Here is a 25,624-nt window from a genome sequence, read left to right on the forward strand (position 1 = left end):
AGCCCTTTGTGCTTACATGTATTCTTTTGGAATTTGATTTGTTTTAACCAAGCATTAGCATTCATATAATTAGTTGCATTCATTTGGATCGTTGCATATAGGTAGTTTAATTGCATTGAATAAATGTCATACCCTTTGCTTCATTCTTGGTTAAGCATGAGGACATGTTTGGTTTAAGTGTGGGGAGGTTGATAAACCCCCTTTGTAGGATTTATCTTGTGTTGCATTTAGAGCATTTTGATAACCTTTCCTCACATTTATCCAATAAAATAGCATGGTTTTGTGATTGTCTCCATACTTGTGCTTAGATGTGAAAATATGCTTCTTAGACCTTTAATTTGATAATTTTGATTTGCCTTTGATTCCACTAGATGCCTTGATGTGTTTGCTAGTGATTTCAGGTTGAAAAGGGCTAGAAAGAGATCAAAGGAGTGAAAGGAAAGCATACAAAATGGAGAAATCATGAAAAGCCAAAAGTTTGGAAAACCTCATGGGCGCGCACACGCACTATGCGCTTACGCGCAGATCGCGAAATTCTCCAGGGGCGCGCGCGCACAGCACTGTGCGCGCACGCGTCGATGACCACACGTGATATTTAAAGAGGAAAACGTGCCTGGCGATTTTAGAGGGTTTCCAGCCCCATTTGGAGCTGAGTTTTTGGTGGGAAAGAGACTAAAAAGACCAAGGAATGAAGGGGGAGGGGGAGCATCTAACACAAGACACATTAGGCTAGTTTAGTTTTAGTTTTAGAGAGAGAAGCTCTCACTTCTCTCTAGGATTAGAATTAGGATTAGGTTTAGTTCAATAATTTAGATCTAGGTTTCAATTCATGCTTTCTTCTTCTTCTACCTTTCAATTCTATGTTGTTACATTCATCATTCTTCTCTTGTTGTTATTTCTTTCTTCTATTTTGTTTGTAGATCCACTCTTGTTCATTCTATTTTCTTTTAATGCAATTTGAGGTAATTCATGTAGATCTTGTTTTCTTTGATTGTTGTTATTAATTCCTTGCAATAAGTAGTTGTTAGATTTCATTGTTGTTATCAATTTACTTTGCTTTACTTTTATGCCTTCCAAGTATTTGATGAAATGCTTGGTTGGATTTTAGTGTAGATTTTGTTCCTCTTGGCTATGGTAGAGTAATTAGTGATGCTTGAGTTATCTAATTCCCTTGTTGATTGATAATTAGAAGTTGCTAATTGATTTGGATACCACTAAAGCTAGTCTTTCCCTTGGGAGTTGGCTAGGACTTGTGGAATCAAGTTAATTCATCCACTTGACTTTCCTCCATGGTTAGAGGTTAATTAAGTGGTAGCAATGGATAATTTGTGGTCACAATTGAGGAGGATAACTAGGATAGGACTTCTAATTCTCACAACCTTACCAAGAGCTTTCATAGTTATTAGTTTACTTTCATTGCCATTTATATTCTAGTCTAAAACCTCAAAATCCCAAAATATAACTCATAACCAATAACAAGACACTTTATTGTGATTCCTAGGGAGAACGACCCGAGGTTCAATACTTCGGTTTATAAATTTAGGGGTTTGTTACTTGTGACAAACAATCTTTTGTATGAAAGGACTATTGATTGGTTTAGAAACTATACTTGCAACGAGATTTGAATTGTGAATTCTAGGCCACACAAAAGTCCAAATCATCAATGTTTTAATTAAATATATCATTCTAAAAAATTGAAGTGCAAAAGAGAGAGAGAAGAGTGTAATTAAATAGTGACACACGGGATGTGCACAATTAATAGGATCATGCTAATAGAGACGGTTATCAAGCATGTGAATGGACTTTCTCTCTTATCCAGAAGTTAAGATAAATCTTATCAGGATCAATTATTTCATCTTTAAAAAAGATTTCAAGGATAATAATAATTCTAAGGGGCAATTTATTAGTCGAAGAATTTTGTGAATCGAAATATTGTTGGTCGAACTGGTAAGGATGCTAGCTTGGAAAATAAGTGTTGATAGAAAGGGGTCTCGATCTACCATAACTTGTCAAAAAATGAGATTAACAGACAACGTGTCAAGATCGATGGTGTATTGCACAAGGGCGGTTATTTGGCTTTGCACTTGGCGGAAACGTTTTTTTTTTTTCGGACTTCTCAGAGATGACATCTGGCAGTAGGATAAGATTGATCGAATTGATCTATAAATTAACAAAGCTCAAAAGAAGCAACGGGTTGGAATTTGTCTTCAGAAAATACTCCTGCACACTCACATCTTAACAAATTTCTGAGTGTACCTTAAGTTCATTTCTATAGAATTTTTTCTATGTTTTTCAATTCATGTCTTTACATTTTTCTTTTCAATTTCTTGTAATGTCTCTTCCAGTAAAGTAATTTTTTTTTCTCTTTAAATTATGTATTGTCATTTTCATTCCAAAGTCCTTCGACTGTGTTGAAGGCGTTTGTTACTTCCTTTAGATTGAAGTCATTCACTTTATTTTCTGTAATTTTAAATTCAAGAAATTTAATTCCAGTTTATGTTTTATTTTTTGGTACCTTTTATTTTGTTCAAAATGGAACTTTTGGTATATTTTAAAGGAAAAGTCTAGGGGGCTAGTAACTTTGTTAAATTCTGGGCAGCATGTAATCAGCAAAGAAAAGTGAGCTATTGGATGAAATCTCACACCTATCTCACACCATTAAAACTATCATTGATGGGTATTTAATGGCTACAAATCACAAAGTTGCTAGCCCCTATCATTCCTCTATTTTAAAAATTGATATTCACAAAAGAAGAGTATGTTTCGCTCCTAAATCATAAATATCGAACTAACTCGGTTTAAAAATTTTTGTATTTTTTTCTGAGTAAAAAACTTATTAACATCTCGGCTTCCAAAAGATAGATGAATCCTGGAAAATTGGAGATTATTAAAGACTATAGTTATATTCAACTAAAAAATATAATAAAGAATTAATAGTAACAAAATAAATAACTCGTTTACATAACTTTTATATTTATATAAATATAAATATTTGAAGGCATCTATGAGAGGTGTTAAAAAAATTAAATTGATAAAAAAATATAAATGTAGATTTTTTTATTCATGAATTTTTACATAAATTGTTTTTAGTTGTTTTCTACTTAAAATTATTTATCTAAAAAATTAAACTAAAAAAAAAACACAAATAATTATATTTGTCACAACCAGCAGTTATGGTTAAACTTGAGGAGCCAGATGGGACCCAACCCAACACTCGTCTTTGTTTGGTAGGATATATCAGTTTTAGCTAACAACACACGCATAATAATAACTGTTTCGAGGAACTGTCATCAACATTTCTCCATCTTAATTAAATTCATAGCACAGAATGATTGGTTCAAATGCGCAGAAATTGTCAACAACAAACAAGAAAACTTCTGTTATGCAATCTGGGATATACTATATAGGAGGATATTATCTTGTGCATACAAATTAAGAAAGATACAAAACTTACCGCGATTCTCATACGCAGGCATAATTATTCTACGCAATATTTAATTAATTTTTCGAACGGACTTAAATTATGGTACTAATTATACACCGAGAAGTAACTCACATCATGCATCCCAAAATCGCTATTTTACTGCATATCAACCTTTAATTTACGTACCAGGAATATATAATTTATTATTGCCAACTAACAAAAGAAATAGTCAAATGCAACGTGATACTATACTTTGCTGTCTTGGGCTATATTACTAAGAAAAAAAAGGAGTGACGCGATATATACCAATCTCGTTCAAAGATGGATGGAATATAAAATCAAAAATACTATTTGTATATCAAAATTAGTTATTAAAATTAATTAATAATATATTTATGTATATATAAATGTAATTTAATTTATTTTTAATGTATATTTATATTTTAATATATATTTTATACTAATAATTGATTTTAGTAATTGATTTTAGTATACACTTAATATAATTAATATAAAATAATAATATTATCGTGATCCTCATAAGCCAAAAATATTTTGACCACACAACTGAGGTTGACTAAATCATTTTTATTCAATCATCGCTCATAAGAGAAGTACACAACGTAACTCGAACTATGTATATATATGATGAGTAGACTTCGCCTTTTTAATAAATTCTGTTTATTGGCACAAGAAACTAGTTGTCACGTTTGATTGGATATCAAGCCATGTTTAAGTATCTTGTATTACGTTGTTTAGTATATGGGTCTGTGTGTATATATACATACAGATGTTTCGCATTAAGAACTTAAACCGACAAGAATATTCTCATATGTATTACAAATACAAACAATCATCAGCAGGGTCTGTACGTATTTAGTAGAAAAGTAGCTAGATGGATCATTATCAAAGTCAAACCATACCTTTAAAGTAATTAGTACTAAATTAAATAATTTAATAATTATATTAAACTCCTGCTGATGATGCTTGATCAGAAGACAAGAAGCGATGAGCTAGTTAGTCTCTCTATTAATATACAAATGTTGACTTAGATTATAGTATTCAGTTCTTATCATGTAATTAATTTATTATTCTCTAGTACTATAAGTTGAAAGCAATGAGAACACTTCCGACATATAATGATGATTATAATAATGTCAAAAGGATAACAATTTAAAGTTATTTTATTTAATTTAATATTTATAATTTTAAATATTTATTATCTTTAATATTATTTAATTATTGTAATAATAATTAAAAATATAAAATAAAATAATTTCATATTTTTTTATCGTCTCTTAAGTATTTTTTATAATGATTATATATGTTGTTGTAATGAATTGGAGGAGATTGTATTATCATCAGTGTTAGTTTTAGCTCAAATTAGTTTGTACCTATAAGCATGCTTATAATACATGGATACATATAGATTCGCAATTGTTTTAGAACATCACGTGCATGCCAAGTCTAATAAATAGGCCTTAATTAGTCATGTGACTAACGACAAATCTTAAATAAAATCTAAATTTACCACAGATTAATTTTTATTATGTCAGAACTAGGGATACTTTGGGAAAAAAATGATGAAAACGACCTTGAGATGAAGTTTCCACATCATATCATAGGGTTGGTTTCTTGCTAGCTGTTGCGCGCTTGCACACGATCACTCACACGCACACGTGTGCTCACCTTTGACCTGGTACGCCGGTACGGTATAGCTTTGTCCCTCACAAAGTCACAACAAGCACTGCTAATGTCTAAATCCATGAAACCAATAATGACTAAATGTATAAAGACTTTTCAATACCAATTTTTACTGATTTTATGTCAATAATAATTTTATAGGACTGGTTAGCAAATGTTCTCACCTCTAAGAATACTTATTAATATTACTTAATGTAAATATTTAATTTTTTTCTAATACGTACAACAATATTGAAAACTTCAAAGTTTTCAATTTTAAATAATTGTTTTATATTTGATACTTTAAAAATAAAGTAATTAGAAATTAATTTTTTATATTTAAGTTTTAATAAATAAAATACTTAATATAAATAATTTTAAATATTTTTTATTATCTTTTTCATCGTTTTAGTATAATTTTTACCTAACATTTAAATTCTTAAATTTTAGCCAATAAATTAAGAAACTTTTTATGCAAAATATACAACAGGAACAAAATACATAGAAAGTAAATTGAAGAATAAATTGTACACAAATATATATCCAATTTTTCGTCCGCAATCAACTTTTCGTATACATATTCTGAAATTGTAAAACTAATTCATATTCCAATAATAAATAACTATTGATGGCTACTATTTTGTGTGTATATAATATTATATATAATTTTTTACCATAAAATCAACTACTAATATATTTATATATAAATATATATTTTATTTAATTTAATTTTAATATATATATTTATATTTTAATAAATATTTTATATTAGTATCTAATTTAATGTGTACCTAACATGATTATGTATATACTTTTATTATTCGTGTAAAATGTTGTCGTGGCATGAATGGTGCATTTTGTTTTTGGAGTGAATTGTGATTTTTATTGGACTAGTAGATTAAATGAATTGAATTAATAGTTAAAAATAATAATAAAAAATAATAAATTATACCGAGACTCGACTCGAGCATTTTTTTTTATATTCCAACGTCATTTCATAGTCAATATTTCTATATATAAACTGTAGATAGATAAGATCTATTTTCATTATTGATCAGCAATATAATTCCAAAACAAAAGTAGCACTAGAGTTACAAGAAACTTGCTTAAGCAGTAAAGCAAGCAAACAAATACAACCAATGACAATTATTAAGATGAAAAGTAATAATATGCTTTACAGTATTAATTAAGTACCCGGCCATTTACCCCTCCAAAGAATTGATCAAAATGGCCCGAAGGAATTAACAAGTGTACCATTTATCAAAAAGTTAAGGGACTAATTAATCATGAAGTATATGTATAGTATAGAGTCGTCAATTAGAACCAGCTGTGAGAGTGTGAGTCCTTATTTTATCTACGAAGTTACGTATTCTTTCGAGTGCAACTTGGAGGGTGTTCTCAGACATGTTTGCAAAGCAAACCCTGAACCAACCTGGTTCGGAACAATGGCATGAAGACCCTGGCGATATATTGAGCTTCACTTGATGAATAATCGCATTCCATAGCTTAAGTTCACCTTCCTTGGTTGCCTTCTCAAGCAACGGACTCATATTCATCCAACAAAACAATCCTCCATTACCTTTCAAGCACTCAATCCCATTGCTCCTCAACCCTTCAATGATCATCTCGTAGCGCTTCCTCAGTCTCTCTCTGTTGGTCCTAATGTAGAGCTCCGTGAAGTCCTTATCCGATAACATGGAAGCCAAGAGATGCTGCGTCTGAGAGGATATCAGTGTGAAACTCGACATCCGCCTCGCGGTCGTAACCACCTTATCGTTGTAAGAATAAATGGTTCCCACTCTGAAGCCGGGGAGTCCAAGATCCTTCGAGAGGCTATAAACAATGTGAACTCTTTCAGCATCTTTGTAATTGCGTGCTTCCAGGATCTCCGCAACGCTCACGAACTCTGATGGAGAGAACACTGAGCCTGAGTAGATCTCGTCGGAAACCAGGTGGATGTTCTTGCGAGTAACAAACTCCAGAATTTGCTCCAGAACTGAGCGCTCTATGGTTGCACCTAATGGGTTTGAGGGGTTTGTAATTAGCACTCCTCTCACCTTTGTGTTCATAGATTCTGCTTCTTTGTATGCGCCTTCTAACGCTTCTGGAGTGATTTGGAAGTTGTTGGAGCTGTCGCAGTGAATTGGAACTATCTTCACCCCAGTCCTCCACCTCAAATCTCTATCAAATCTGTAGAATCGTCACAATTAGATTCTTCTAGCTAAAACTTACGTTCCAAAAATTAAAAAGAAAAAATGACCCCATATTTTTTTATAGTCGGGTACTGTAGTAACTATAATAATTATGCAAGTGTTGACAAAATTAAATTTATATATATTTTTTATTTTGATAATATTTTTTAAAATGTTATAATCATGATAATCACTGTAATATAATTCTAGAATAATTTTTTTATAATATATAATTAAATGTATATATAAAGCATTTTGTTACCCTGGATAGTAAGGGGTTGGAACGAGCAAAGCGTCTCCAGGGTTTGCGAGGATGAAGGTTAAGAGTTCATTGGCTGCGGTTGCACCAGCAGTGATGACGAGTCGGTCAGGCTCGAATTTGGCTCTCTCTCCTCTTATTTGCTCCATGAAGCTGGCCATTGCAGCTCTAAAAGAGTGGAGTCCATGGTAGTCTTGAAACAAAGCATTGTCTCTGAAGCTACTATTACGAACTCCTTTACCCCATGTTGTGGCCTCTGAGTGTTCCTCCAAGTATTTCTCAAGTAAATCAAATGAAACCTGCACAATAAAAAAATAACAAGATTAGTGTTCATATTCTAATATATATGTATAATATGTGTATATAGTGTGGTTATAATAATGCATGTATTTACTTACTTGATTCTCTGCTAGTCCCATTTGTATAACCCCAGAAGGGTTAGTGAGTTCATCATAGGGGTTGTCATCGTAGGCTTTCCAACCAGCGAAATAAGGAGAGTCTTCTCCATGAGTGTTAGAAACTGCAATATTGGAAAGCTCCACCACGCAAGGTTTCTCAATCTCAATACCCATTATTATATCTAGCTGCTTCTTAGCTTGTTAATTATAGCGTACAGATTAATATTTAGTAACAAAGCCGAAAGTTTCTTAATTATATATGTTATGTTGGTGTGTATTATGTATGTTGTGAGAGAAGAATGAAAGAGAGATTCTGATATATGATGAGAGATTGTGTTGTGTTGAATGAGAAGCTTGTCATGAAACTCACGCTATATATAAGCTTTGAGCTAAGAGTGATGCAATAAGAAATAGAAAAAACGTTCCCTTCAACTTGGCTGGCGCGCTTACCACTAAGAAAATAAAAAAATAAAAAATGAAATTATCAATTATTGGTAGCAAACTCAAAGCTATAAAGCCCACTTACTTTGAGTAGTTTATAGCCTTTTAACAAAGATTTATCTGATTTTGACTAGTGACAACTGTACTTCCTGCCAGATCCGCACGGATCAAATATATATGGTGGTTGTTTGGGGGTGGATTTCTTTTATTTATAATTTCCAAAACCGTAGGGATTTTTCTTATTTGTCGGTTTAATGGACTAGTGTTAGTTTATAGTATTACTTTATCACTTTTAAATTTACCAATTCTCATATTCGAAGAGGTCGAGTTGTCTTTAAAAATATTTATATACTTTTATATATATAAGTAGTATTTTATTTTATCAAGTAAAAACATTTTTATTATGTGTTTTTTTATTGGTCAATTCTATGATATTTTTTATTTTAGTGTTTAAATTGTCTAATTTATTTTTTATAATTTATAAAATATTATTAATTTATATTTTTTAGCAAATTAAACACCATGTTAAAAATATCATAACGATCACTTTCTCTATTTTAAGTATAGTCTCTTGTATGGTGTTTAATATTTACTCATAGAATTTAAAAATAAAGAGGAGATTGTCACTTTACTCTATCTCTACTTTTAAGTAATTAGACAAAAATTATATAGCTAGACACGAAAAAACCCACCTTTAAATATAGAGATTCATTTAAAAAATGTTATTAACATTTTTTTTTTCCTAATACATTATAATAGCAATGAAACCCTACTGCATAGATATTTCTTAATCTAAGAGTGATTGAGTTCCGATGAGAAGTAAATTTTCAGTTCTCAGCAACTGAGCAACCTGTACATGAGGTTATGACTAATCAATTTTCTATATCATAAAATTATTTTTTTAATTTTAAATTAATAAAAAAATATAAATAATTATATTTTTAATATATCTTATTCAAATATTTTTTTATTTATTTAAATTTTTTACATAAATATTTTTTTATTTTATGCTATTTTTTTAAGAGATAACAAAAATTAAATTCTTTTAGTCATAAAAATTTTAATATTATATTAAAAAATTATTTTTTTTAAAAATTTCTAACACTCTAATTAACAACTAGAAGAACAAATATACTCCAAAAATTCCTTTATGGGGGAAACCAGATAGCATGCTTTCACATTGATTACTATAGGTTCTATTGTTCTAACGTACGTAGTGTCTTAATAAGAGTAGTTAAGTTTCAATAGCGACATGACGAGTGGCAAAGATACATTATCAGGTAGTAACTGGAAAGATCGAACAAGATAGATTGTGAATTGCAAGGAGGAGGTTGAAAGTAAGAAAAAAAGAGCGTTCACGGATCTTGTGACCCCCACACTCTTTTAATTGATGAGAGGGAGCCAAGAACAAACAACACAACGCAAGTACTATAGAACTTCAATAACGACTTCCGTCAAAAATTTGTTGTCATTTCAACAGTAGTTTAACATAGTTCCATGATGTGATTTCATCATCATTGCAATCAATGATCATCATTGCAACAGATTAAAGAGCCAAATTCATCAGTAGTACATATATTTTTGTATTTTTCATTTATTAAAAGGAATTAATTAATAGTCGTATACATGGTTTTAAAAATCAGATCGGATGAATCGATTGGACCAAATTAAAATCTAGACCAATTTAACTGAGATCCGAATGTTTTTGCGGTTCGGTTATAATAGAAAAATCAAAATTATAAAAATTGTTGTTGAGCTGTTGAATCGGTCGAGTATCGGTTAATTAGATCGAATTGAAACTCGGCTGATTTACATAAAGTGATGCCGTTTTTTAAATTAAAAAAACGGAGAACATTGAGCTGAAACTGAAAACGCGTTCTCCTCTCATAATTAAAAAATTGTTTATTACAGAAGGATTTATAGATAGATTTTATCTTTATTATAGACGAATTTTCGTTACTAGATTTTGTCCCTCTATAAAAGCAGCATTGAAAATTATTTACCGACAAATTTTTTCCCGTCGATAATTTATCGACATATTTTTTCTTGGTAATCATCCCCTCCATTTCGCTAAAAAGTCAGATTTTTCGATAAATTTTCTGTTGGTAACTAGCATAAGATTTTTTAACAGATTTTTCGTTGGTAATTGGAGCCTGAAAAAGCATTCCGAACTCTGAATATAGACGAATTTTTCGTCTGTAAATCCATCGGTAAGGTAAAACATAATTTTTTTTAGATTTTTCCATTGCAAAATAAACATAATTCCATACAAAATAAATATAATTTTAATCAAGACAAATTTTCATCTAATTTGTCTTTGAATATTCATAGTATTTCAAAAAATAAACAAATTTATCATATTATCAAACTAGAAAAAAAAGTACTAAAAGTGTTCTATATTATTGATGTACAGAATCTTATTATTTGAGCTATTGTACACAGTGTATCAGCAAATCTCTCTTTGTTTTCCTTCAAAGTGTGGGTGTACTTGAAGGTCTTTGCCAATGTCGCATCGCGATCCAGCGACTTCGACTAGACATGTTGCATTGAAACAATATATTAGGATGCCTACTAATGATATCTCAAAGAATTTAACTAAGTTAATGACAAAATTAGAGATCACTGAAAGACTTTGTTCTACTAATGATATATCAAAAAATTTAACCCATATTATCTTGGCTTTAGTCTCCATGAAGGTCGCTGAGCCATCGTTATACTTGGATGACTTGATCGATGCCATGTTAGCTCTGTTTGTGAGACACTGATGCCTGAATCCCTTATCGGTCTCCCAGTGAACGTACAAAGCCTTCTTAATTTCTGGGCGGAGCCAGGTAGTGAGGTGGTCGTGCCTCTCACATACATCCTCCAGTATCTATCGCAGCCGCCTACCCATTCGATGGTCATATATCTTCCTGATGAGGACATCGTGCTCCTTGTCCCATATAAAGAAAAGCTGCACAAAAAACTTTAAAATTAGTTAAACAAAACAGAAGATATAAACTAGCTAATAAGGTTTAACTATACTAAATTTTTACTGCCCACTTCTGCAATCATTGCTTTCTAGTCTCAGATGGGATCTTCTTGTAGCTCGGCCATGGTTGGTCGTACATCAGCTTGATGACGTTGGTCATCTCTTGAATACATGCATTGTTGTTTGGTGCAAACCTATCAACAATTCATAAACAATCCAATATGACAATATAAATTAAAACTTCAGAAGCAAAAAATCATAATATATAGAGATTTTTTTTAGAAATTTTGGCAGAGTTGCATCTATAAATGGAATGCGCCACAAACTTTATCCATCAACAATTAACTTAAACAGCACCAACTATCAACAATCAATGAACAATAGTAAATAATCAAGAAGCAAAATCTATAAATCCACTAAATCCACTAAACTAGAATCATTAATCATGATATATTAAACACTTTTAGCGGTTCAAACCTACAATCTTAAATCCACTAAAACTAGAATCAATAACCAGGATATATCAAACACTTTCAGCATATAAAAGACTTAAAATAGTACTTACACCATTTCGCCATCAGAACAGATAATCAACCATATGATGGGAGGTGGTGGAGGGGCATTAGCTGACTAGCTTCCGTGAGAGGATTCCGGCGTCGTGGTGTTCGTCGCTGGAGGCGGCGTCGCTGAGATAGTGTTCTGCTAAGCGAATTGAGGCAGCATCATCGTCGTAGATGCAGGGACGTAGTTGGGGTTAGGCACCATAATGAAAGGCTATTCTAATGCACCTGCAACCTGTGACATCACCGGGGTAGTCAGGTTAGAGGGAGAGGATCCAGAATTTCCAAGGGTACCGGCAGAAATCCTCCCTCTACCACGACCACTAGGTTGATCCGCATGTCTGCGAAAAACATACTAATTGGAAATGTTCTTAACATATTCACAACATTGATCAAAATTCTTAATCAAAATAAACTATGTTAAACTTAGTTAAAGAAATTCATTATCCGATACAGCGTCTTATATTCTTACAAGGTGGAGACACGTCGTGAAAAGTTCGTGCACGAGCTATTTCTTTTAATGGATGTATTATAGGGATCTTAAGCTTTAATTCACATCAAGTTTCATTGTAATCGCTTTAAAATTGAATTTCGTACAATTTTTCAAAGTTCTGTCCTTGTCCTAGCAATTTCTAAAAAACAGCAGGCAGGAAAGTTTTTACAAAAATAACAAAAAATTAATTCTAACTCATTGTTCCTAAATTTTGGTGGGGCTATACTAGACACCTTCAAGTTTGATTTAGAACAAGTTTCAGACTCACACCACATCATATGAGAAAGTTATGTAACTTTAAATTCTGTTCTGTTTTAATTTTTTCAATCATTTTTAAGGCAACATACAAGGGTTCAAATCCTAATCCACCCACTAAGAGGCTTCAAGCATTGTTATCAATAAACTCAAATACACACATTTGCTAAACTTTTAAAGCATTCTAAATTTGTGAAACAAACGAACCCACTACAACAATTTTGATCTACGGCAACATATATTCAAAACAATACTTAAAAAGTGTTGTCTAAAATAATAAAAAGCAACTCTTAATATTTATTGCAAAAAAATAAGACTATTGCAACTCTTTTAAATCAACATGTTATAAATGTTATTTTTTAGTTAATTAAAAAACATAACAAAAATGTTGCTTTAATAAATTAAATAGACAACATTTATTGTATTCATATATTACATTTTATAAAAGTTGCTTTAAAATTTTTAATAAACATCAATTTGTAAATGTTGTCTAAAATAAATTAATATTTTTTTTTAAATTATAAGCTTCTCTCCAAATATTTTAACAAAATATTTTTTCCCACTTTAACTAAAAAAAAGAAAAACAAAACCCCTTTCCTCCACGGGTCTTCAATTCATCATCTTCTTTTCCTTTTACTGAAAGAAAGTCTGAGACAAAACCCCAACCCTAACAAGCACAAAATCATCTTCATCTTCCTCTCTTCGATGATGGCAATAGAGGAGACATTGACGTGTGCTCTTCTTTGCTAATTCATCCTCATCTTCATCTTCCTCAGACATTGACGTGCTACTAAATCATCTTCTTCTTCGTCTTCTTCTCTTCGAGGATGGCAATGGAGGTCTTGACACGCGTTTGAGCTTTGATTCTCTCTGCTTGTAGTTCGAGATTCAATCTTCTCTGCTCGCAATCGAGATTCAATCCACTTTGTTCGCGTTTGACCTTCGATCGTCTCCGCTAGCAGTTCGAGCTTCCATCATTTCTGCTCACTTGTTCATCACCGGGTACCTATGATTCTGCCTATTCCTTTTTCTTTTTCATTTTGAATCTTAATTTTAATAATGTTGATGTTGCTATTATAGGGTTTTTGGTAATAATGTTGCTGTTTCGAGCTAGCCGTTCATATTTGTGTATATTTGTGTATTTTGTAACCAGATCTATAAAGTCTTTAGGTTTTGCTTGCCGTTCATCTATGATCTCTTCCAATTTGCCAGCGTTCTTCTGTTAGGGTTCATCACCGCTGATCATTGTTTTACAGGTACTCATGATTTTATCTCTGTTTTTCTTTTCTATTTTTGTGTTTTGAATCCTAATTTTTGGTTATATGAAATTTGTTGCTGTATGTGTGCATTAGTGTTGAAGCAACTCTACTGTCATTGTGTGCGTTTAATGGAACTGCATGTGTATTTTAAATCTTCTGGTTGAACTTAAACTTGTTTTTACATACATAGCTTTGTGCAGTACCATTTTATTTTGGTTTTTTTATTATGATTTTAAATTTTAGCTTATATATATTACAAAATACCTGTTGTTTTATTATTATAATGGGGATGAAATGGTTTCAGAGATAGGTTATGGTAGAAGCAGTTGTTGAAGTGATTAGTATAATTATTATGATGAGTTGGTGTGTGGAAGGAGTTGGAGTGAATTGGATAACACAAGCTACACATGATTTTTACACTATGATGGTTATCTTTGAGTAGGCCATGGATGATTGTGCTCTGAAGTGTAAGTAATAACAAGCATGTTTGGGTCTGTTCTGCTCCTCTCTACTTGTTTCCTTGCTGAACAACCCTTTGAGCTGCTGCATCTATAATACCCCCTAATAATAATAAAAATAAATAATAATTAATGTCACAGACTTATTCATCTTAAGAAACACAAATTTAACCTCTCTATCACCAACAATAATCAAATTGACAATGTCATTTCTTCAATCAATAATAATTAAAAGGAGATATTGCTTTTAACTTTGGGTTGCTAAAGAAATTAAGTGAAGCTTGTTGAATAGTATGTGGTTGTGTTTTTTAAAACCTCAAAGGTGTGAGTGTTGAATGGTCAAGAAACATGGAAGAGACACAGTAGTACACTGCAAGAAATTGATGATTTCAGTTATAGGTCAGCAATATTATATAACTTACTATAAGAATACATACACATATTGATATTAATATGTGCATTATTATTTGTTGCATCTAGCTAGCGTGTTTTTACAATTTAATTAATATTTGATGGATGTTACCAAGAATATTATTGTAATTAATAAGGAGGTAAAGAAAAAGAAATTAAGAATGTGAATGAAGTAGTTACCTTGGATAAGGTGAACCTTTGATAGGTTTCTGACCGTATTTCCTCCAAGCCCACAAATCTGAAGGAACAACCTCTCCAGTTTGTCTGCTGTTTGCAGCTGCTGGTGCAGGAATACACACCACCTTTTTCGCCTAATTCTTCCTGCACATACATTTAACTTAATTAATTTAATTTAAGCTACACATGCATGTTCATTGCAGCTGTTTGATTTTGCTGACAAGTATAGAGGATCGTACTCGCTTTCTTGCCCATTCTACTGCTCCTACTCAGGTTACCAGGTATAATCTGCCTTGGGTAACGATGAGCTTAGAAAAACTCTTCAAACCATTAATTTTTAGTATTTTTCATTTTTTTGTTATTATTTAATCTTTATAAATACTAAATTATTTTTAACATTGGATTTCCAAGTCATGGTTAATTTGTTAGCGCCCTGAGGCTTGCTCTGTAGTCGGTTCCAAGTCATGGTTAATTTTTCTGGTAATGCTAATTTGACTACCTCAACATCTCCAAATTGATCTTTTAGAGACGGTTCTTGTATTTATATTAACATGATGTGTATTTGCACAATTGCTAAAAAATATACATAGTTGTTGGTAATTGGAAATTTTGTGGTTATCAAATTAGTATCATTTTCCTTATAATTTATTCCTTCTTTGATGCTTTTCCTGGGGAATGAAATGGAATTAGTGAATTACCACTTTAAGCATAAACATATATAAAGAGGACCAATTATGAGGACTGGGTCATTGGGTGGGACAGCTAGCTACTGTGGTTGTTTCTAGAAATTACATTATTGAAATTGACATCCTAATCATAATGATTAGTATAGTAGTAATGACAAATTGAGAATAGATTAATAGTGATTAGTTCATTTATGTAGAGTAGTCCACTAAACTAATATTCTTAGTCCTGTTATATTTGCGCATAATAAAATCCAACTAACTAGGCTTCTTTGGATGGCTTCTTTCAACGCCACATATAACTCATTATTTTACAGGTCTCGTCAAGAAAGAAACTAAAAAAGAAAAAAAGAATTGTGGTCTGTGTTCTTTATTAAAAATAATTAGAAAATATTTATTTTTTAAGTTTCTTTTTTTCTCATTTCATCTTATTTTTTATTTGATCTCCTTAATGCATCTAGATGTTAGTACTGATCATACTTGGAGACAGTTTTCATTAAATAATACTGCACTTAAAATAGACATCCATTAATCCTGACTTGAGTTATAGTTTTAGTTCCAACTTGATAATTCACTATGTGGTCTGCAGATACTTAATAAGAACTGGATCTGTTCTTTTTTAAATTTTCTAAATAGAATCCTATGTGAATGAAAATACCTCATTTATGCTGATCCTGTTTTGAATGTTGGAAAACATAAAGTTTTTAATCTTGTTCTATTTCAGGTTCTTTTGTCAATTTGCTCATTGTTGACGGATCCCAACCCTGCTAAGTATGAAGCTACTGCACGCAGCTGAACACTAAGTGCAAATTATTGCGGCATGACCTCGTAAGATATTTCTATCTTATACTTATTTGCTTTTATATGTTTATGTTATTCTTTTGCACTTTTTAATATATTTTATATTAAGTAACTGTGCATATATAGCAAGTTTCAGATTCCATTTTGATAAATAAAAATCGTTTTTAGTTTAATAGTAATATCACTATGAACAATTAGGTTTTCCCAGGACTCATCCAAGAACTGGATGAGTTTACCAAGACATAGCCAAGAGTTTAGAGACGGCATCAATAGATTCTTGGACTATGCTTACTCCGTTGAAAATCCTCAAGGAGAGGAAATTCTATGTCCTTGTGCAAAATGTTGCAACTTCCTTTGGGGTCAAAGAGAGTCTATTTATAGCCATTTAATATGCTTTGGATTTGTCAAGGGCTATACACGATGGGTTAATCATGGGGAAAGTGTAATTGGTATGGATGTCGATACTGGTGATACCGGTGAGATTTATTCATGCGATGACATTGAAGGCTTGCTAGACGAAAGGTTTAGGAATGTGGCAGATGTTGAGGGAGAAAAAGAAGGTATGAACGAAGATGCAAAGAAGTTCTATAATTTGGTTGACGAGGCTAGCAAGGAACTATATCCTGGTTGCAAGGGATTTTCTACGTTATCTTTCACCATCCGACTATACTTGTTGAAGTGTCTACATGGATGGAGCAATGCCTCGTTCACTTCCCTCCTGGAGTTGTTGAAAGAGGCTATTCCTAACTTGAATCTCCCTTGTTCTTTCAACAAATCCAAGGCTATGGTGAGAGATTTAGGTCTTGATTATAAAAAGATTGATGCATGCCCAAATGACTGCATGCTATATTGGAAAGAGCACGAGAATGAAACATGTTGCCATGAATGTGGAACTTCTCGTTGGAATGAGCCTGTGGTAGTTGAAGGTGACATATCTTCAAAGAAAGCTCACAACATTCCTGCAAAGACATTACGGCACTTTCCCCTAATTCCCAGGCTTCAAAGGCTATTCATGTGCTCAAAGACCGCTAAGAATATGAGTTGGCATCAGGAAGAGCGTAAAAAGGATGGAAAGCTAAAGCATCCTGCCGATGGTCAATCATGGAAAGATTTTGATAACCGACATTCAGAATTCGCCAAGGAACCTCGTAACTTGAGACTTGGTTTGGCGAGCGATGGATTCAATCCGTTTCGAACCATGAGTATATCTCATAGCACATGGCCGGTTATTTTAATGACTTATAACTTGCCACCATGGATGTGCATGAAACAAGAATACTTCATGCTTTCTCTGTTGATCCCGAGACCAAAATCGCCAGGAAATGATATTGACGTATACCTGCAACCATTGATTGAGGAATTGAAGGAGTTATGGGTACTTGGGGGTAGAAACATACGATGCCGCAAGAAATAAAACTTTTCAAATGCATGCAGCTCTCTTATGGACAATTAGTGATTTCCCTGCATATGCAATGTTATCCGGGTGGAGTACAAAGGGGAAACTAGCTTGCCCTTCTTGTAACTCTAGGACTTGTTCTAGTTATCTTACACATAGTCGGAAGATGTGTTATATGGGTCATCATGTTTTTTTGCCCGAGGAACATCCATGGAGAACTAATAAAATGTCATTTAATGGAAAAGAAGAACATCGAAAAGCTCCACCGTTGCTAAAGGGCATGGAAGTTTTAAGTCACTTAGATTCTATGGAGAACTCCTTTGGGAAGACAAAAAAAAAGGTGAATGAAGGCCCGTGGAGGAAAAGGTCAATCTTTTTTTATTTACCTTACTGGAAGTATAACACATCAAGACACAATCTTGATGTAATGCATATAGAAAAGAATATAGTTGACAGTATTCTTGGAACTCTCTTGGATATATCTGGAAAGACAAAAGACCACCTAAATGCTCGATATGACTTGAAAGAAATAGGCATTCGTAAGAATCTTCATCCAAAAGAAATAAGAGGTCATAGAAAAGTGAAGTTTGCAAAAGCATGTTTCTCCATGACTAAAGCTGAGAAATCAATTTTTTGTGATGTCTTGAAGAAAGCAAAGCTACCTGATGGTGCTGCCTCAAATATTTCTCGATGCGTGAACCTTGCAGAAAGAAAAGTATCAGGTTACAAGACTCATGATGCCCATTTTATGCTGCATTATTTGCTGCAAATTCCCATCAAAAGTATACTTCCAGATTCGGTCGCAATCCCTTTAATTCGGCTTGGCTCTTTTTTTCGTCAGTTATGTCAAAAGGTTATCACATTAGAAGAGATAAATCAATTGGAAGCAGAGATTGTGATAACACTATGCCAATTGGAGAGGATTTTTCCTCCTTCATTTTTTGACATAATGATGCATTTGCCTATTCATTTGGCTAATGAAGTGAGACTAGGCGGCCCAGTTCAATTTCGGTGGATGTATCCTCCCGAAAGATACATGTGTACTTTGAAGTCATATGTTCGAAATAGAAGTCGTCCTGAAGGATCTATTGCGGAGGCCTACTTGGTTGATGAGTGTTTAACTTTTTGCTCACGTTATTTACATGATGGTGTTCAAACAAAATTGAATAGAATACCCCGGAATAATGATGCTAATGACTTTGAAGCGGAAATTCCACATTCATTTCCAATTTTGTTTCCTAAGAAAGGCTGTCCATTGGGAGCAAAGAAGGGTGAGATTTTTTCTCTTGACGACAAGTCTCGAAACCAAGCCCATAGCTATATATTATTGAACTGTGGAAAAATTGAAGACTATGTTAGGTAAATCCTACTTACCAAACATATTATTGAACTGTCCATTTCTTTTAATTTTTTTAATTATGAATCATGGTATTATCTCTAGGTTTTACTTACGAAAATCCTAATTTTGGATTTAGAGAGCATGAGGCTGATCAACAAGGAACAAGTTGGGTGAAAGCTAAGAACCATAGTATGAACTTTCCCTCATGGTTTAAAGCACGTGCCATGCGTCAGAATGTTCCAGATTGGATTAAGGAGCTTTCTAGAGGGCCCAACAAGATTGCAAAAAGATATTCGGGGTATTTTATCAATGGGTATAGATTTCATACTAGGCAATGTGAGGCAAGACGCAAGACGCAAAATAGTGGTGTAACTTTAGTTGCGTTGACTACGAGCTTTGCAAGTGCAAAGGATCCAAATCCAATTCATGCAAAAGTTTCCTACTGTGGCAGAATAAATGATATAATTGAGTTAGACTACTTTGGCAATTTTAAGGTTGTATTGTTTAGATGTGACTGGTATGAGACTCAAGAGGATGGCTATGGCTCTTCGTATGTTCAATTCAACAAAAAATGCTATCAAGAAGAGCCTTTTGTGTTGGCATGTCAAGTAGACCAATGCTTCTATGTGCAAGATCCATTTGATCAAAATAAACATTATGTTATGAAGTCAATTCCAAGGGATTTATTTAGCATAGGTGACGAAGATGATGTTGATCCCCAAGCTATATATGAAAAAGAGCCATCTGACCAGTCAATGGGTCCTTCTATACCCAATGATAATGGTGAAATTGATTTGATTAGGGGTGACTTGCACGAAGTTGTTATAGATGCTTCAAAAGGAGTTCTTCTTTCACAAGAATACAACACAGAATCAGAAGATAATTCCGAAGACGACATTGAATGATTTATACTTTTTTCCTTCATTACACTAAATAGTAGGGAAGTGGAATGAAAGATGTATCACTTTTTTATATATGTGTCTTATGGCATGCCTTCTTGTTTATTACTATTAAATAGTAGTCTTCAATTACATCCTCAGCAAACAGCTCCTTCAGTTCCACAATGTTATCTCCTTCAGCTCCTTCTTGTTTATTACTATTAAATAGTAGTCTTCAATTATATCCTCAGCAAACAACTCCATTCAGTTTTTTAATGATTTATTAAAGGCTGAATTTGGTGTTGGGAAAGAACTTTATTTACATTGCCAAATTCTAATGTCTAATGTCATCTTTTATTTTGTTTTGTTTTATTTCAGAAATACAATGGAAACAAGAACTACTCCAAAGCGGAGAAGACTGGTAAAACAGTATCAAAGCAACAAGCAATTCATGCAGAAAAATACAGCAGAAATTCATAAGAAGCAACATTTTATCTCTCCAATGATGGCTGGTGGTCATGGACAAAAGAGAGTGACTCCTATGCCTTCTAAGCAAAGCACTCAAAAAGAAGTCCCACTTTCCAAAAGAATGAAAAGTATGCCGAACCAGAAAATTGGAGCTAGTGAAGAAGAACCAAAAAATCTTAAAAAGCGTCCAACCATGGGTATGGATAAATTTTTGGAGACACATGGGGTTCATTTGGAAAGAGAAGATGACGATTTTGAACCAAGTGCTGAAAATGAAAGATCTATTCAAGAAAAGCAACAAAATCTTAGGAAGACAAATACAAAATCAAGTTGTCAAGCCATGACACTTGATACATTTTTGGAGACAAATGGGATTCATGTGGAAGGAGAGGAGGAACATAGTGGAGCAAATGCTAATGAAGTTGGAGATGATGATGATGATGATTTCTCGGATGATGAGGACTATGTTGGTGAATATGAAGATGAAGTTCTTCATGGTGATGACAATCACCTTATGGAAACTAACAATGTTAAAGGTGCTGCACTTTATACATAATTATCATTTTACTTATTCATTAGCATGTATAGCTATATAATTCATTTAAATGGTTAAATTGCACATATTTATAGATACTCCAAAGACTAGAAGGACACGAGGAAAAACATGGTGTGCTAAAATCCATGCAAGAAGTTGGGAAGAAAGAGAAGAGGTGACTTTTTATAAAGGACAAGCAATGGGACCAACTCCAAGAAGAGTGAATGATTTAACTTACTTTATTGGAACAATGGGAAGGAATAGCGATTTCATAACATTGATGTACACTAGTTGGAAAGCTGTGCCCCTCAAAGTAAAAAAGCGCATATGGAAATATATTAATGTAAGTGTTTTATTTCTCATCTATTTTTTATGATCTGAAAATTTTCAATTTCGTATGGCTTAGCTGTAGTTTTGTGAAAATATATAGCTGCTGTTTTACACTACAGTTTTGTCTTTGTTTTTAGTGTTCTTGAATTGTCATTTACAATTTTTGTTTTGTACTTTTTCGTAGTCAAAGTTCATTCTTCCAAAAGAGGGGAAAGGGTGGGTGATGACTGGTGTTCGAGAAGCTTGGAAAGGTTACAAAACAAGAATCAAGGGAAAGCATTTTGAGAGATATAACAACATTGAAGATATGCTGAAAAATCGCCCTTTAGATATTCCAGAAGTTCAATTTCAAAAGTTAATTGCATAATGGAGTATTCCTTCTGTTAAGGTGAGTTGTAGAATAAATAATTCTGTTTCTTTGTCTTTTTTTATGCTTTTGGTTTATTACATATAACTCCCTTTAATTTTGTTGGGTATAGGCTCTATCTCGTTTAAATTCTGAAAATCGTAAAAAGCAACAACATCAACATCGAATGGGACCTATAAATTTTGCAAGAGTGCGTAATGAAATGGTAATAATTTTGATTTTTTATAAGTTTTTTCTTGTTGTATAATGACCATCTTAAAACTAGATAAATATTATTTTTGGCCATTTTTAATACTCTTTCCCCTTACTTGTAGCGTGAAATGAATGAGAACAAAGAAGACCCATCACAGGTTGATGTGTTTGTTGCAACTCGAACTGGACGAAAAGGAAAAGAGCTTGATTCAGGAACACAAGCTGTTATTGTAAGTCATAATAAGTTGAAGTAAAACTGCCTTAATTTACAAATTGATCTAAAATAAAACTGCCTTAATTTACAGTATTATTTTAAGTCAGATTGTCCTGTATAAAACTTAAGATCCTATCCTGAATATAAAATCCTGGATTCTCTTCTACCCTTAAGATTCCCACCGGAGGGTTTAAACTAAAAAAATGTATTGTTATAGTATGTAATATGTATATATCTTGATTTTAGAGCCTTCAAAGTCAATTCCCCGTGGAGGAGGATTCTTCTTGAAAGCTAATATAATTTATAAATAACTAATTAAGTAGATTTAAAACATACATGATCATGTTTTGTGGGGTCCATAATTAAAATATACATGTGAATTGCTTATGCTTTAATTTATTTAGATATAGCAGGCGAGAAGTCAAAGATACAAATGTTAAATGATATATTACCTCTTAATTCTAATTAAAATAACAGTGACTTGTCACAAACTCACAATAGTGTCCCGTGTCCTTTTAGAGTTTGGGATTTGGTAGGCATTAATTTAAGACAGCTTGCTTTTTTAGGTTTGAAATTAATCAAATCATCCTTTAATTTCTGTCATCTATTTATATTTAATGGGTAGCTGATATGGACATGACTGGTAAAGGACATAAAATCTAAGTTTTAACTTTTAATATGTTCATTATATCATTATTAAAAGTATTAAAAGTTCCCCCAATGAAGTTCTCATCTCAGAAACTTCCATTAATGCTGCATCCCTACTCTCATTTGCTTCCATTAACTCCCTCTTGAGTGTCTCAATTGAAACTATTCACATGTCCTTAAGAACTTGAGAAACTTTCTCAGATTCAGTTCTGTTTGGGAAACTCATCATCACATTATTGCTATGCTTCTTCTTGAACCGAGGAAATAGCCATGACATAACACCTTTACTTTTAGACTGTTTTGGAAAGAAGCATGAGAATAAGTGAGTGGAACAAGCTAAAATTGTTATGTTTTCTTTTAATAGGATAAACTTAAGAGCCACCAAGAAGCTGGAGACACTCTCGAGAAAGCATTTACTGCAGTATTTGGCAAAGAACAACCAGGAAGAGTTCGATGTTATGGGAGGACAATCACAAAAACATCTCTGCAGAAAGAACGGGAGATTGCTAAAATTAAGCAACAACATGCAGAGACTATAAGTTCAATGAAAACTGAACTTCATGAGACAAAAGATAGAGTCCAAAGTTTGGAGGATCTTGTGAAGCTTCTCTTGCAACAGAGTTCTCTTGGCACAAATATTGATGAAGCACTATCTTTATTACGAGCCAAGGAATCAACACATGATATAAATAGTAAGCAATGTTCGAATGGCAACGATCGTCCTTCCTCATCAACTCGTGATCCAAAGTGATGACCAGGTATAACAAAAAAATTTGCAGTAATTTTTGTGATTTATCATTTATTGGGAATGGACTATCAACATTTTTTGCCTTTGCTTTCTCTGTCTTCTGCCATCTTACTTCATGGTGGCTTCTGCAATACACTCTTGCTATTTTTAATCAATCATCTTTTTTTCTTTTTCCTTTTTAATTACTTATTTTTGTAGCGTTGTGCTACTGTGAGGAAGAAAATTTTTTCCTCATTGCTGAAATAATGTGGCTATGTTGGGGAGTGATGCGTGTTGTCACTGCAACAGACTCTAGTAACTGCTGTTTCATTCGCAGGAATGACAGAAATTGTCAAGGGAGTTGTTTCATATCTTTATCTTTTCATTTTTTTCCCCTTCAAATTTATGTTTCAGTCATTTATTTCTCTGTTGCTTTCTCTCAAACATAAATTAATTAATTTTATACGATAGTGATAATAAAAGAATAATCATTAAAAAATAAAAGAGAAAAATCTAATATAGCAGCAACGTTATTTCCTTCCACACCAAACAGTTATGTGAGTGAAGTCTCTTCCTGTGATTCTATGATTCTAAATAAGAACTACTAAGCTAATACCTTTTTGGAGCAATCATCGTTATCTGAATTGCATTTCTCTTTCTCAGTTTACTCAGGTACTTCATCAAACATATACCATGCATCATTTTCCGTTATTGCACCTTTTATGTTTCAATTTTTTTTTAAATGCAACTTTAACTAAACCCCAATTCATTTAAATGCAGCAGTTATTGGACTCAGTGGAGGCAAGAGGATTTTGAGTTCATCATACCATTACTCTGATGTTACCGAAAAGCTTTCATTTGGCACTGATTTTGGATCCACACACTATCAGATTGTTCCAACAAAGTCAAGCATAGATATTTTGATATTATTTTGATTGATATTAATTACTATTTTGTTATGACAATTATTGTTAGACAAGAATTTTATTATTTTGTTGAGAATTATTGATGAACATGTATTAGAAATACTAATTGAACTTTTTAATATCTATTTTAATTAGAATTTCATTTTTAGTTATTTTGTCTCTTTTATAATTATTTTTTATTGTGCACAAATTTATTTATTAATTAAAATAATTACAGATGTATGAACAAAAAATTTTATTGTAAATTTTATTTTTTTATATTTTTATTACAAAAATAATTTTTATTTTTATCAAAAAGGCAACCCTTTTATTAGTTGCATATTTTGAATATTAGACAACACTTGTATGGTTGCATATCCAAAAGAAAAAGCAACACTTGTATAGGTTGCATATCCAAAAGAAAAGGCAATATTTTAAAGGGTTGCATATTCAAAACTAATAGGCAACACTTCAAAGGATTGCAAATTCCAACTTATAAGCAACACGTAAAAGAGTTGTATTTTATTTTAAATAGACAACACTTCAAAAGATTGCAAATTCTAATTTATAAGCAACACGTAAAAGAGTTGCATTTTATTGCAAATAAGCAACACTTTTTAGTAGTAACCAAAATATGAGAGAAGAGATAACACTGCAAAAATGTTATCTCAAACACACCTTTGAAGTGTTGTTGTTTTTCAACCAAAGGCAACACTTACCAAGTGTTGCTCTCAAAAGCGTTGCTTTTGAAACAAAAAAGTGTTGCCTTGATCTAAGGCAACGGCTGCATATGCAACGCCGACCAAAAATGTTGCCTTAGGCCCAAAAGTGTTGCCATAGATCAAAAGCAACTTTTTGTCAGCCTTTAGGCAACACTTTTTAAATGTTGTCTCAACCTGAAAATGTTGTAGTGACCCTAAATCATATAATTTATTTTAATTTCTTCATTATCAAATTCCATTTTATAAATTCTCTAACTGATTCTAAATTATCATTTAATTGAAGCAACAACCAATTTGAAAAGAAAATTAAAGCACTAAAATATAATTTTCAAGTAAAATATTAAGAACAAATTAACAATAATGAAAAATATATAATAAAAACTTTACTAAGCAACCTGAATAATCAACACAAATCAATAAAAATCAACACAAATCCTA

The 25,624-nt window shown here is 32.4% G+C and overlaps 3 protein-coding genes and 1 pseudogene across 3 annotated transcripts; 3 read left to right on the forward strand and 1 right to left on the reverse strand.

Annotated features, from left to right (window-relative positions):
* Positions 1-6,285: 6,285 nt before the first annotated feature.
* LOC107634514 (1-aminocyclopropane-1-carboxylate synthase 7-like) lies at positions 6,286-8,161 on the reverse strand. The gene is made up of 3 exons (XM_016337974.3): positions 7,957-8,161; positions 7,562-7,857; positions 6,286-7,297 (listed from the first exon to the last, which is right to left on the reverse strand). The coding sequence occupies exons 1-3, from the start codon at positions 8,128-8,130 to the stop codon at positions 6,421-6,423; spliced, it is 1,347 nt and encodes a 448-aa protein (XP_016193460.1). The 5' UTR covers positions 8,131-8,161; the 3' UTR covers positions 6,286-6,420.
* Positions 8,162-13,503: 5,342 nt separating this feature from the next.
* Positions 13,504-18,760, forward strand: LOC148571552 (uncharacterized; annotated as a pseudogene).
* A 50-nt stretch (positions 18,761-18,810) lies between these two features.
* LOC107633332 (uncharacterized) lies at positions 18,811-20,105 on the forward strand. Its single transcript, XM_016336973.3, has 2 exons — positions 18,811-19,220; positions 19,337-20,105. The coding sequence occupies exons 1-2, from the start codon at positions 18,811-18,813 to the stop codon at positions 20,103-20,105; spliced, it is 1,179 nt and encodes a 392-aa protein (XP_016192459.3).
* A 424-nt stretch (positions 20,106-20,529) lies between these two features.
* On the forward strand, positions 20,530-21,778 carry LOC148571553 (uncharacterized). The gene is made up of 3 exons (XM_088510158.1): positions 20,530-21,082; positions 21,177-21,424; positions 21,596-21,778. The coding sequence occupies exons 1-3, from the start codon at positions 20,530-20,532 to the stop codon at positions 21,776-21,778; spliced, it is 984 nt and encodes a 327-aa protein (XP_088366284.1).
* The last annotated feature ends 3,846 nt before the right edge of the window (positions 21,779-25,624 follow it).

Source organism: Arachis ipaensis, chromosome B3, assembly GCF_059453495.1.
Source record: "Arachis ipaensis isolate K30076 ecotype BB chromosome B3, ASM5945349v1, whole genome shotgun sequence".
In the NCBI taxonomy this organism is placed as follows: Eukaryota; Viridiplantae; Streptophyta; class Magnoliopsida; order Fabales; family Fabaceae; genus Arachis; species Arachis ipaensis.

What these genes read in the sequence shown, in the direction of transcription:
- LOC107634514 (XM_016337974.3), bottom strand. Translation starts at nt 8,130, where the DNA reads ATGGGTATTGAGATTGAGAAACCTTGCGTGGTGGAGCTTTCCAATATT. An exon ending in TGGGACTAGCAGAGAATCAA is followed by an intron (nt 7,858 to 7,956) that starts GTAAGTAAATAC and finishes TTTATTGTGCAG; the next exon opens with GTTTCATTTGATTTACTTGA. An exon ending in CCAACCCCTTACTATCCAGG is followed by an intron (nt 7,298 to 7,561) that starts GTAACAAAATGC and finishes ACGATTCTACAG; the next exon opens with ATTTGATAGAGATTTGAGGT.
- LOC148571553 (XM_088510158.1), top strand. Translation starts at nt 20,530, where the DNA reads ATGCAGAAAAATACAGCAGAAATTCATAAGAAGCAACATTTTATCTCT. An exon ending in GGAAACTAACAATGTTAAAG is followed by an intron (nt 21,083 to 21,176) that starts GTGCTGCACTTT and finishes ACATATTTATAG; the next exon opens with ATACTCCAAAGACTAGAAGG. An exon ending in GCATATGGAAATATATTAAT is followed by an intron (nt 21,425 to 21,595) that starts GTAAGTGTTTTA and finishes ACTTTTTCGTAG; the next exon opens with TCAAAGTTCATTCTTCCAAA.
- LOC107633332 (XM_016336973.3), top strand. Translation starts at nt 18,811, where the DNA reads ATGATGCATTTGCCTATTCATTTGGCTAATGAAGTGAGACTAGGCGGC. An exon ending in AAAATTGAAGACTATGTTAG is followed by an intron (nt 19,221 to 19,336) that starts GTAAATCCTACT and finishes TTTTGGATTTAG; the next exon opens with AGAGCATGAGGCTGATCAAC.